Source organism: Lynx canadensis, chromosome C2, assembly GCF_007474595.2.
Source record: "Lynx canadensis isolate LIC74 chromosome C2, mLynCan4.pri.v2, whole genome shotgun sequence".
NCBI lineage: Eukaryota > Metazoa > Chordata > Mammalia > Carnivora > Felidae > Lynx > Lynx canadensis.
In genome coordinates this window covers 26,809,303-26,822,648 of record NC_044311.2, presented here as the reverse complement: position 1 = coordinate 26,822,648, position 13,346 = coordinate 26,809,303, and the positions used below count along the sequence as shown (strand labels likewise).

At 36.3% G+C, this 13,346-nt stretch overlaps 1 protein-coding gene across 1 annotated transcript in view; it reads left to right on the top strand.

The window, feature by feature from the left end:
• Window positions 1–13,346, top strand: part of PIK3R4 (phosphoinositide-3-kinase regulatory subunit 4) — a 79,342-nt gene that overhangs the window by 40,611 nt on the left and 25,385 nt on the right. Inside the window, exons 11-14 of the mRNA XM_030329617.2 lie at window positions 5,146–5,347; window positions 7,394–7,581; window positions 8,575–8,785; window positions 11,521–11,686. Of these exons, the coding sequence (XP_030185477.1) occupies window positions 5,146–5,347; window positions 7,394–7,581; window positions 8,575–8,785; window positions 11,521–11,686 (767 nt within the window). The remainder of the gene's footprint in view (window positions 1–5,145; window positions 5,348–7,393; window positions 7,582–8,574; window positions 8,786–11,520; window positions 11,687–13,346) is intronic.

Below are 13,346 nucleotides of genomic sequence, written 5' to 3'. Positions count from 1 at the left end.
TTTCATTCTTTTTAATGGCTGAGTATCTATCAGTGGACACTTGGGCTGTTTTCCAAGTTTTGGCTTTTGTAAATAATGCTGCAATACACATAGGAGTGCACATATCTTTTCAAATTAGTGTTTTATATTTTTTGGGTAAATACCCAGTAGTGGAATTACTGGATCATATGGGTAGCTCTATTTTTTTAAGTTTTTTGAGGAACCTCCATACTGTTTTCCACAGTGGCTGCACCAGTTTGCATTCCCACCAACAGTGCATGAGGGTCCCCTTTTCTCCATATCCTTGTCAACACTTATTATTTCTTGTCCTTTTGATTTTAGTCATTCCAGCTGGTGTAAGGGGATATCTCAGTGATTTTCATTTGCATTTCCCTGATGACGAGTGATCTTGAGCATCTTTTCACATGTCTGTTGGCCAGAGAGACAGACAGACTGAGTGTGAGCTGGAAAGGGGCAGAGAGAGAGGGAGGCACAGAATCTGAAGCAGGCTCCAAGCTCTGAGCTATCAGTACAGAGCTCAACTTGGGGCTCGAACTCAGAAACCATTAGATTATGACTTGAGCTGAAGTTGGACGCTTAACTGACTGAGCCACCCAGGTGCCCTGACCTCTGCCTATTTTTTAATTGGATTATTATTATTATTTTTTTTTTGATGTTGAGTTACACAAGTTCTTTTTTTTCTTTTATTTTTGAAATATTTTATTTATTTATTTTTTAATGTCTATTTCTTTTTGAGAGAGAGAAAGAGACAGAGTGTGAGTAGGGAACGGGCAGAGAGCGTGGGAGACACAATCTGAAGGAAGCTCCAGGCTTCGAGCTGTCACGCCGCGGGGCTCGAATTCACGAACTGCGAGATCATGACCTGAGCTGAAGTCAGATGCTTAACAAATGGAGTCACCCAGGTGCCCAAGATTTTATTTTTAAGTAATCTCTATACCCAATGTGGGGCTCGAACTCAAAACCCAAGATCAAGAGTCACGTGCTCCACTGACTGAGCCAGCCAGGAGCCCCTATATATTTTAGATACTAACCCCTTAATGGATATATTATTTGCAAATATTTTCTCCCACTCGTTAGGTGGTCTTTTTTGTTTTGTTGATGGTTTCTTTTGCTGTGCAATAGCAAAAATGTTTTTTCCCATTCATTAGGTTGTCTTTTTTGGTTATTGATGGCTTTGTTGATTCCTTCGTTTGCTCTGCAAAAGCTTTTAATTTTGGGTAGTCTCAGTAGTTTATGTCTGCTTTTGTTTCCCTTGCTTGAGAAGACATATCTAGAAAAATGTTTCTATGGCCCATGTCAAAGAAATTACTGCCTATGTTTTCTAGGAATTTTATGGTTCCAGGTCTCACATTTAGGTCTTTAATTTATTTTGAGTTTATTTTTGTGTATTCTGTAAGGAAGTGGTCAGGTGTATTCTTTTGGATGTAATTGTCCAGTTTTTCCAGCATCATTTATTGAAGAGATTGGCTTTTCCCATTGTATGTTCTTGCCTCCTTGTCATAGATGAATTGACCATATGAGTATGGGTTTATTTCTGGGTTCTTTATTTTGTTTCGTTGATGTATGTGTCTTTTTTTGGTGCCAGTGTCATAATGTTTTGATTACTGCAGCTTTACTTACTATTTAAAAAAAACTTTTTTAATGTTTATTTTTGAGAAAGACACACACACACACACACACACACACACACACACACACAGCATGAGCGGGGGAGGGGCAAAGAGAGGGAGACACAGAACCTGAAGTAGGCTCCAGGCTCTGAGCTGTCAGCAGAGAGCCTGACATGGGGCTCAAACTCACAAGCTGTGAGATCATGACCTGAGCCGAAGTCAGACGGTTAACCAAGTGAGTCACCCAGGCACCCCTACTGCAGCTTTGTAGTATATCTTGAATTCCTCGATTGTGATAGCTCCAGCTTTTTTTCTTTTTTCTCAGGATTACTTTGGCTATTTGGGGTGATACCATAAAAATTTTAGTATTATTTGTTGTAGTGCTGTGAAACCTGTTGGTATTTTGATAGGGATTGCATTGAATCTATAGGTTGGTTTGGGTAGTATGGACATTTTAACAATATTAATTCTTTCAATTCATGAAAACAGTATGTCTTCCCATTTGTGTCATTTTCTTTAATTGAATTGGGTTTTGATTAAATTGAATTTCCCATTTAATTCATCAATGTATAGTTTTCAGAATACAGGTTTTTCATCTCCTTGCTTCAGTTTATACCTAGGCATTTTATTCTTTCTCGTCCATTATAAATGGAATTTGTTTTCTTAAGTTCTTTTTCTGCTGCTCTATTATTAGTGTATAGAAATGCAACAGATTTCTGTGTATTTATTTTGTATTCTGCAACTTACTGAGCTCATTTATCGGTACTAATAGTGTTTTGGTGGAGTCATTAGGGTTTTTTTTAATATAGTATGATATCATCTGCAAATAGTGACAGTTTTACTTATTCCTTACCAATTTGGATGCCTTTTATTTCTTTTTCATGTCCAATTGCTGCAGCTCAGACTTTCATTATTATGGTGAATAAAAGTGGTATGAGTGGACAACTCTGTCTTAGTGGATCTTAGCAGAAAAGCTCTGTTTTTCACCATTGAGTATGATGTTACCTGTGGGTTTTTCATATAAGGCCTTTATTATATTGAGGTATGTTCTCTCTAAACCATTTTGTTGAGAGTTTTTTATCATGAATGGATGTTGTATCAAATGCTTTTTCTGTGTTTATTGATCATATAATTTTTTATTCTTCATTTTGTTAATTCTCCAAGATTTGCAAATCTTGAACCACCATTGCATCCCTGGAATAAATGTCCCTTGATTGTGGTGGATGATTTTTTTAAATGTATTGTTGAAATCAGTTTGCTCATGTTTGTTGAGAAATACCTTATCTATGTCAGAGATTTTGGTCTGTAGTTTTCTTTTTTTGTGGTGTCTTTGTTTGGTTTTGGTATCAGGCCATTAATGGCCCCATAGACTCAATGTGAAAGTTTTCCTTTCTCTTCTGGTTTTTGGAATAGTTTGAGAAGAATAGGTATTAACTCTTCTTTAACTGTTTGGTAGAATTCATCTGTGAAGCCAATCTGGTCCTAGACTTTTGTTTGTTGGGAGTGTTTTGATTACTGATTCAATTTTATTTCTAGTAGTTGGTCTGTTCCAATTTTCTGTTTTTAATGTATTAAGTAGATTTTTATTATAAAAACACATAAGTGTAAATATATAATATATAGGTAATATAAAGTAATGTAAATATTCTGTAAAATTTTTTTATAGTCTGGATTTTGTTTGCTGATACGTTGAGTATTTTTGCATTTAGATTCATAAATGATTTGTCCTTCAGTTTTCCTTTCTTATAATGTCCTTTAGGTATTTATACCAAATACTGAAAGAAAAATCCTGACTTATAATCTTGTCTTGAAATTACTCCTAATTCATGAGAGTTTAATCTAAATCCTTCCTGTTTAGGGATGTTGTTTGCAGTGCTCTGATTTGGTGTGTGTCATATGGGAGTCTGGAAACTGTAATATGATTGTATTACTGTTTTAAAAAACAACTTTGTTTTCCCCATGGTGCACTTCTAGCTTTTTTTAATTGAGAAAATTCGCACAGAAAATAATTTACATTTTCATCATCCTGGAAAGAAACCCCATGCCCATTAGCAATTATACCCCGTTTACTTCTGTCTCCAGCCCCTTGCAACCACTAAATCTACTTTCTGTTTCTAGGAATTTGTCTATTTTGGATATTTGCTGTAAATGGAATATATACAATATGTGGCACATTTGTGTCTGGTTACTTTCACTTAGCAAAATATTTTCAAGATTGCTCCATGTTATATGGCATATGTTAATACTTCATCCCTTTTTATGGTTCTTATGATGACCCTCCTTTTGTGGGCTAGAACTGAGACCTCTCTCTTGTGAACTAAGATGTAGTCTAACAGAAAGAATAGAACTCTTACTACAGCTGTGAAATTGTCTACGCTAAGCAAATTTTAGGAGGAGAAATAAAAATAAATGAAGAATTTCAGGCCAGTGTTGGAAAAAATTCAGTTAGAGATCCCTCTATGATTATTATACTTTAATGCAATTTCATTTTATTTTTTCTTAGCTTTCTAATTTTCTAGGGTTTGTTTGTGTCCTATTGTGACTGTGGGTTGTGAATATTCTTTTAAGCTCCAGTAGGATTCTAATTAAAGCCTCAGGGGAATTGCTATTTTATTAATTTTTTTTCCATTGGCATTATAAAAACATTATAGAGGATTCTGTGGATGGTTTGAAAGTAAAGAAAAAAATGCAGAACTATTTTGTTTATCAGGATATTTCACATTGAATTATTGAAATTAAATATTTAGTATTAATGGGCTGTCAGTTTCAAGTATTCTAAGTGCCTTGAGTAGAATAACTTAACTACAATTTCAAAGTAGCCCCTCCCCCCAAATTGTAAGATGGGTGCTAATAATTACTTCATTATCTTCATTTTCTGGAATCAGTAGACGTTTAGAGAAATTGGGTAGCTTGCCCAAGGTTACACATACAGTAAGTAATGGAGCTTGAATGTACGTAGGCAGTCCGACTTCAATTATACTATTTCCCTAGGGTGTGTTGCTTGCATTTGCAGGTCAGCCAGCATGTATCCATTTCTGAGGTGTATAGAATGTTTTATATACCATAGAGGGCCTTCACACGTAGTGTCTCATTTAATATTCTCAACACATCTGGGATAAGGGTGAAGCATATAGACTTTCTCTTGCTTAATATTGTATTTCCAGAATTTTTGTTTAGATAGTAAATGTTTGTTTATTCAAAGTTACATATTAAACATGTACTAGATACCAGGCACTGTATTAAGTTCCTTGGAGATTTCAAAGGTGAGTTATACTTGAATGCTCCCATTTAGAAAGAAAACTAAGATATAAATTATGATACAAAATGGAAAGTGCTATAATAGAGAGTGTTCTGGATGATCAGAGTAGAGATGTTTTTCTATATTGAAACTTTCTTTTTCTCTTGTCTTTGTTTGCTTCATTTTACCATTTTGACTCTTAAAATTTTAAATTAGTGGTTTGACCCTTCAGTCATTCCAAGGCCTGTTATTACTTTTGGAAATAACGTCTATAACATATGTTTTATTTGGTTTTAGGGAATGACAGAGGAAGAGGAAGACAAACTCTTGGCACTGAAAGACTTCATGATGAAATCTAACAAAGCAAAGGCCAATATAGTAGACCAGAGCCATCTTCATGATAGTAGTCAGAAAGGTGTAATTGACCTAGGGGCATTAGGCATAACTGGGAGACAAGTTGATCTTGTTAAAACCAAACAGGAACCTGATGACAAGCGAGGTTGGTACATTTATATATGTGTATGTGTTTAGTGTGTTATTACTTCATAAGACTTATTTCATAAGGCATATTAGTTGTAGCTAATTAGTAGTAAAATAAGTCACATTTTCCAGATATAGAACTTTCAAGTACTGTATGTGACTCCATTACGTAACAGGCATATTTAGGGGAGGAAAAGTGGAGAATTGAATTAACAGTTAAGAGCTTATGTAACATGTCACAATTATGGCTTTCTGTGTCAGAATCAAGATTCAAACCAAAGCTGGACTCCAAAGCCCTATTCTTAATAATAATAGAATAATGTTGCCTTTGTGGATTTACATGATTGAAGATGGAATCCTGATTTTTTAATCCTTTAAACACCAACCCAAGTCAATAATCAATGTTAAAACGAGATAATTATCTAGTGTTAGTAGGTTAATGCCCAGTGAATTGAAAAGAACAGTCTTGTTATTAACAATGAAATAACAAAAGAGTAGAGACCAGAGAACACTTAATCGTTTCAAGTCTCTAGATTTAGAACTGTCAGCTCTGTGACAAGGATGTTGACATTGATTGTATGAGGTTTTTAAGATCTTGTGCATTCTTCCTTTAACCCTTTTTGGAGATGTACTTATTTCCAAGTACATGCATTTAAAAACCACTCTTTTCCAGTATCAGATTTTAAAGGCAGCTGAATTGTATTTAAAAATAAACCTCTGATTGTCAAACTTGGGGTAAAGTATTTGGAACTTCCATAAGTAAAGCACTCATACAGATTATAAGAAAAACACAAGCACCCCAAAAGAAAAATATTGAAGGATTTGAACTTACAACTGATAGAAGAATAGAAATGCATGTTTGAAAAGGTAGATAAATGCAAAACAATGAGATGCCATTTTCTGCCTATGTGATTAGCAAAACACTGATGATACCTGTTGTTAGCAAGGTTGTAGGGAAATAGGCATTTTCATACACTGTTGATGAGATTATAAATTGAACATGTTCTTTTTAGAAAGCAGCGTTCTTACTCTTTGAGTCACTATAGTCAATTCTGAAAATTTCTCCCAAGAAAACTGACAGGCATGTGAAGAAATAGTAGAAGAATGTTCTCAGTTTAAAAAAAGGAAATAATTGAAGTGACCATTAATAGGGGAATGGTTAAATAAACATTCAGTGTATTCGGTTGAGAGGAAAAAGCAGATTGTAAAATACTTTATATTACTTTGTACTACTTTATTTTTTTAATGTTTTTTATTAAAAAAAAGTTTTTTTTAATGTTTATTTATTTTTGAGACAGAGACAGAGCATGAACAGGGGAGGGTCAGAGAGAGAGGGAGGCACAGAATCCGAGGCAGACTCCAGGCTCTGAGCTGTCAGCACAGAGCCTAATGTGGGGTTTGAACTCACGGATGGTGAGATCATGACCTGAGCTGAAGTTGGACGCTTAACCGACTGAGCCACCCAGGCGGCCCTGTACTACTTTATTTTTGCATAATGATATGGTAGTATATCATAAATGATACAGTGTATGAGATTTACAAAGTTATAGGGGCAACTCATTCTATATTTTGTAATTAATACTAGAATTTTGTGTTACCGAATGTACTTTTTGTAATTGGAGAAAGATGTTTTAAAAAGATTTTCTCATCTCTTTAGTCTGGAGGTAACTATATAGCAATTGACTTTTACATTTTGTTTGTTTGTTTCCCAAGTAACGGATACTGGAAATAGGTCATATCAGTGTGGTTGGTGACATTTGAGAAAGTTGTTTTTCTTGTTGGTTCTCGAGGTAAAGTGGTTATTTGAAATTGAGCCCACCTTAGGAAACTAGGAAACAATTAGGTCTAATTATTAATGCCACTGAAAGTGCATCTGTTCCATCTGCCCTAGAGATAAAGTGAGGGTTAAGGAATTGATATATAAATATAAATAAATTGGAGATCATAAAGAACAAATAGGATGTGAAGTCCATTGCTATCCCTCCCTAACCAAAAAAATAAATAAAAGTGCATATTGGTTTTAGAGGTTTCCTTTAGACTGACTATTCTGAACCTGTTTTTGTAGCTAGAAAACACGTAAAACAAGACTCAAATGTAAATGAAGAATGGAAAAGTATGTTTGGGTCACTGGAACCACCGAACATGCCACAGGCCCTACCTAAAGGGAGTGACCAGGAAGTGATTCAGACTGGGAAGCCTCCTCGTTCTGAGTCCTCTGCTGGCATTTGTGTCCCTTTGTCTACTTCTCCACAGGTACTATCATCTAGGCAGTAATCCTTGTGTTTTTCAATCCCTTTCTACTGCTTTGGTTGTTTAAAGGCTGTGTACTATACTGGGAAAATCAATATAGTGAGTTGTCCTTTAAGGGAGGACGTGTTTCTTCTTTCTTTCTTTTTTTTTCTTCAAATTTTATTTAAATTTAACTTAGTTAACATATAGTATAATATTGGTTTCAGGAGTTGAATTTAGTGATTCATCACTTACATACAACACCAGTGCTCATCACACGTGCCCTCCTTAATGCCCATCACCCATCTAGCCCATTTCCCACCCATCTCCCTCCATCAACCCTCAGTTTGTTCTCTCTAGTTAAGGATATGTTTCTTTCTAAGACAGGTTTATCTTTAATTTTATAGCCAAGGGGAAGTCTAGTAATTGAAAGCATCAAAAAGGGCCTTGCGTTAGAGTGCTCCCCAATAAAGTGATCTGAAATTGTGGGTTGAAGACATCATTATGGACTGTAATTATAATTAGGTTGCAGTGAACCTTTTAAATCTTTTATTCTTTCTCTATTATAACATATCTGTAAAATAGCAAAAACATCTCTGGAAGAAAAGTCCTTAGTTTGCCATCTGTGAGAAATGTTACAATTTTTATGTATTTTAAGTATATTTGTAATTTAAGGTAACTCTTCCTTAAGCCAATATGTTTTAAGTGAAAAATACTAACTGAACCAACTGATAAATTCTATTTCTATTCACTTAAATTCTGTGGATTTTTGTTTAATGTTATTGCTATACTGATAGTTTTTTTTAATAATGTAGAAGTTTGGAAGTGTAATACTTGTGGTTAAACTTTATTTTAATGAGATTTTCACTGAACAAATGTCATTATATTTAAATGGATTTAAAAATTGGCACGTTAATAAGGAAAAAAGCTGATATAATGAAAAGAGAACATCAGTACATTTTTATCATCGAGTATACCTTGCTTTATAACATACATACTTATAATTCTGTTTTGCAGCTTCCAGAAGTGACAAATGTCCAAAATAGAAAACCAACAATACAGGTTTTAAGTAGTACAATTTTACCGTCTACCTACCAGATTCGGATCACAACGTGTAAAACGGAACTTCAGCAGCTCATACAGCAAAAGCGGGAGCAGTGTAACGCTGAGAGGATAGCTAAGCAGATGATGGAAAATGCTGAATGGGAGAGCAAACCACCACCACCTGGTAAGAGTGCCGCTGCTGGGTAGTTGTATTCTAGCCCAGGTGCCGGAGCCTAGAGTCTAATGCGGGGTGCTGATAATTAATTACCAGGAAGTAAGAACAAAACTGTCACTTGAAAGCCTAGAGGAAGAAGCATTAAATGAGAAATTTTAAGTCATTTGTGGAGTTTGGATCTTCTTAGCTGTCAGGGCAACTCGCAGTGTCTTATTTAGGCCACGTAGTGTTTCCAGCCTGTGATCCATTTTCCCCATTTATAGTGCTAGGTTTTACCTGCCTACTTAGTGTCATGCCACTTTTTCATAGGATGTCAGGCTTCCTGGGGTAAGCTCCAGTTTTTATTTCTGAAGGGTCTGACATCTATTTTCTTTTAGAAAAGTAAAACATTTGGAAAGTAATGGGTACTTCTAAAAAGCAGACAAAATCAGTTATAACTCCAGCTACTTCAGATGAAAATGTGGCTCAGCTATGTTAACAGACTTTCCCAGTATAAATGTAGAGCTAGAGCTAGTTTTTGATACTAGATTTGTAGATTTTAAAAACATTTTTAGTGAGTTTCTGTATACAGATTTTAATAATAAAAATTTAACTTGAAAACTCTGAGAAGAAATGCATAGTGTGTTTATGCTTAGAGATTTAAAAATCATGTGAATTCCCATGTGCTTCCCATTGTGTACTCTGGGGAGAATGCTGGTAGAGACAAATGATTTTTTTAATGTTTATTTATTTTGAGAGGGTGGGGAGGGGAAGAGAGAGAGAGGAGAGAGAATCCCAGACGTGGCACAGAGCCCCACGTGCTGTCAGTGCGGAGTCCTGCACAGGGGTTGATCCCACGAACTGTGAGATCTTGACCTGAGGTGAATTCAAGAGTGGGATGCTCAGCCAAATGAGCCAACAGGTGCCCCTAGACATAAATGACTTAAAGATTGAAATATTAAGTGGTTAAGTGGCCTCTCAGGTCACATGAATTTTAGCAAAATGTGCTGGAATGTTTAAGTTGTTTCTGTAATATAGTTCAGTGTTACATACCAGCTCTGCTTTAAAAACAAAAAAACTTAACCACAAACTGTCTACTTATTTGACAACAGAATGTCTTTATAAGTAGCATTTTATACTTATGTGGAACTATACCTTTTCTTCAGAAAATCACAGAAAAGGTATCAAGTTTTGAGGTTCAAAAAATGTGGAATGACTGTTGGACTTTTGATTTTTTTCTTTCCACACTTGAGTGGTTGTGTGAAATTGATTTTCTCTAGAGGGAAATGTTCAGTCTAGCCTGGTAGATTATCTAGACTTCACGGCAAAATGTTTTCGATCACTTTCAAATCTAGCATATCCTCCTTAAAAATCACATTCAGTTGTTCTTCCCACACATGTGAGCTAGAGGTCCAAGGGTAAACATATTTTTTTATCTTAGAATTAGCCAGGTTTGGCAGGAGTCTTGCTTTCATTTTTGTTTTCTTGTAAAAAAGAAATAATTTTATCCTAAAATGATACTGGTATTACTTAATTAGGCACTGTGCTGAATCCCAAAACAGGATGATCTTTTATTTATTTACTTTTATTATTATTTTCTTTTTAGAGAGAGAGCGAGTGCAAGCAGGGGAGAGGGGCAGGGGCAGAGAGAGGGAGACAATGAGAGAGCGAGAGAGAGAGAGAAAGAGAGAGAGAGAAAGAGAGAGAGAGAGAATCTTAAGCAGACTCCATGCTCAGCACAGACCCCGACATGGGGCTCAATCCCACAACTTTAGGATCATGACCTGAGCCAAAATCAGGAGTTGAATGCTCAACCACCTGAGCCACCCAGGCACCCCCCAATACAGGATGATCTTTAGTATAGCTTTCTGTTTTATTTTAAAATTGATTAATATTAAATATTAAATGTTAAACTAAATATATAAGTTTACTCTTCAAACATTGAAGACATTTGTTTATATGCAAGAACCTATGCTAGATACAGTGAATGATTCAGAATGGATATGACATGGTCTCTGGCCTCAACAAATCTATAATTTATTAGAAGAAACAAATCATACACAAAAATATACATAATAAAACATGTGCATAGATGTCATAAAGTACTGGAAAGTCCATGGGCTATAATTAATAATACTATTTATACTAACATGTTGATATCATACAATAAGTGATTGCAAGTAGAGAAGACATCAACATTTGGGTGTTTACTGTGGATGTGGGACACAATATTAGATACTTTATACATCTCCTTTGTCCATATCCATCCTTTGGGTTCAGTAATAATTCCCTCATTTTACATTTGAGGAAATTGAAGCTCAGATAGTTTAAATAAGTACCTCAAGGCCACACATTATATTATGATGGGTCTGGGTCTTTGAGACTATAAGAACCAGGTTGCCTCCCTAGCACCCAATTTCTGTAAATTAGGGTAGCCATTATCTCTGCCTGTTGAGCAAGTGGTCAGGGTTTTCCCAGGTAGTGAGTGACTATTGTTCCTTTTCAGATACTAGAGAAGGGCCCCAGGTACAGTCACTCTCAGGCTCTTTGAGCAACACTTCATTGCTATCTTGGATGTCTTACTCAGTAGATAAAAGTATCTGTCGTGGCCTAGTAGGCCACTCTGTATTGGCTAGCTCTTGGAACCCTTTGTTTAGTTCTTATGATTGGTTTCATGCTGGTTGTTGGTGACTGTAGCTGGGAGGTGAGAGAAGTATAGTATTTGTAAACTATAGTTCAAGACATACTCCTTTGCTTTTCCTTAGGGTGGCGTCCTAAAGGGCTGCTAGTTGCACATCTTCATGAACACAAATCTGCTGTAAATCGAATTAGAGTCTCTGATGAACATTCCCTTTTTGCAACGTGTTCAAATGATGGCACAGTGAAAATTTGGAATAGTCAAAAGATGGAGGGGAAGACCACCACTACCAGGTAATACATGCTTGGGAGGAGAATCCATTTATTTAATCAACAAATATTTATTGAGTGCTCACTCTGACAGGTGCTTTAGGAACCAGAGATATATAGCAGTGATAAAGGGGCACAAATACCTGCTCTATGGGGCTTTCCTTCTCGTGAGAGGTGACAAACAATAAATAGTATAAAAAAGCAGAACATATAGTATGTTACATGGTAAAAAATGTTATTAGAGAAAAATATAGGAGGGAAGACAGATAGGGAATAGACTAGGGGGTGGGGTAGAGTAGAATTTTAAATAAATTGATTGGAGACTGCCTCCCAGAGATGATGTCGTTTGAGGAAAGACCTGAAACAGGTGGAGGAAAGAGTCGTGTGGATCTCTCCGGGAAGAGCATTCCAGGCAGAGGAAAGAGAGATTTCAAAGGCCCTGAGGTAGAAAGATGGTTTGGCACGTTTCGAGGAACAGCAGAAAGGTCTGTGTGGCTGGCGCAGAGTGAGCCAAGAGGGTTAGGGGCCAGATCATATAGGGCCTCGTAGGCTATTGTAAAGGACTCTTGACTTTTACTCTGAATGAGATGGGAGCCTTTGGAGGGTTCCAGGCAGAGGAGAAACGTGGTCTGAGTTAAATTTCAACAGAACTGCTGTGGCTCTTGTATTGAGAATACCGAAGCAGTTAGAGGCTATGATAGTAATTCAAGAAGAGGTGGAGGTAGTGGGAAATGATGGGATTTGGGATAGATTTTGATGGTAGAGCCCAAATTTTGCTAAATGGGTTAGATGGAATATGAGGAAGAGAAAAGTGAAAGATGATGGAATGGCTAGCCATGGAAGGAAAACACTCACTGTACCATTGCCCTGCTGTTATGGTCAAGATGGAGTTTAGTTATGACTTTGAAATCCCTAAAACTGTTTGTGCTGATGTGATTTTGATAAGTGTGATTTAGATTCGTACATTTTTGTAGTTGTGTCCCTACTTGCTATGCAGTCTGTCTGCCAGCCCTCCATTTCCCCATCCCCGTCACTCTTACCATACTCATATTTGTTCTGTTCCTAGTTTGGTCTAGGTCTGAAAAGAAAGCTACTAGATGTCAAAATTGAATTTCATGTGGAAAAAAGAGATCTCTGGTGCTTTTCATGTTATCAGTTCGGCAACCGCAGTTAACCACAAAATCATCAAACAGAGTATCTTTGATAACTAAAATAAGTCAAAAGTTGACCTTTTTTTTTAAGTTTATTCATTTTGAGAGAGAGAGAGAGAGCGCAAGTGAGCATGCATGTGACTGGGGGAGGGACAGAGAGGGTGAGAGAGAATCCCAAGCAGGCTCTGCGCTGTCAGCACAGGGGGCTTTGTCTCAGGAACCATGAGATCATGACCTGAGCCAAAATCCAGAGTCGACACTCAACCAGCTGAGCCACCCAGACACCCCAAAAGTTGTTTCTTTAATGAACAATGTGATACAGTTTTGTGGTGTTTATTTTTTTAAAAGTGCTCTGCATTTTTACTGTATGCTTAATTGTTTTTCATGTTCATTCTTTCTTGGCATTGCATTGGTCGGAACATAAATCAAAAACCAATAACAGAATCCCAGAACCCAGGTTCCATTTAGCAATTTTTTGTCAACATTTTATTATGAAATTTCAAACCTGTAAGAAAGGTTAAAAAGTTTCACAG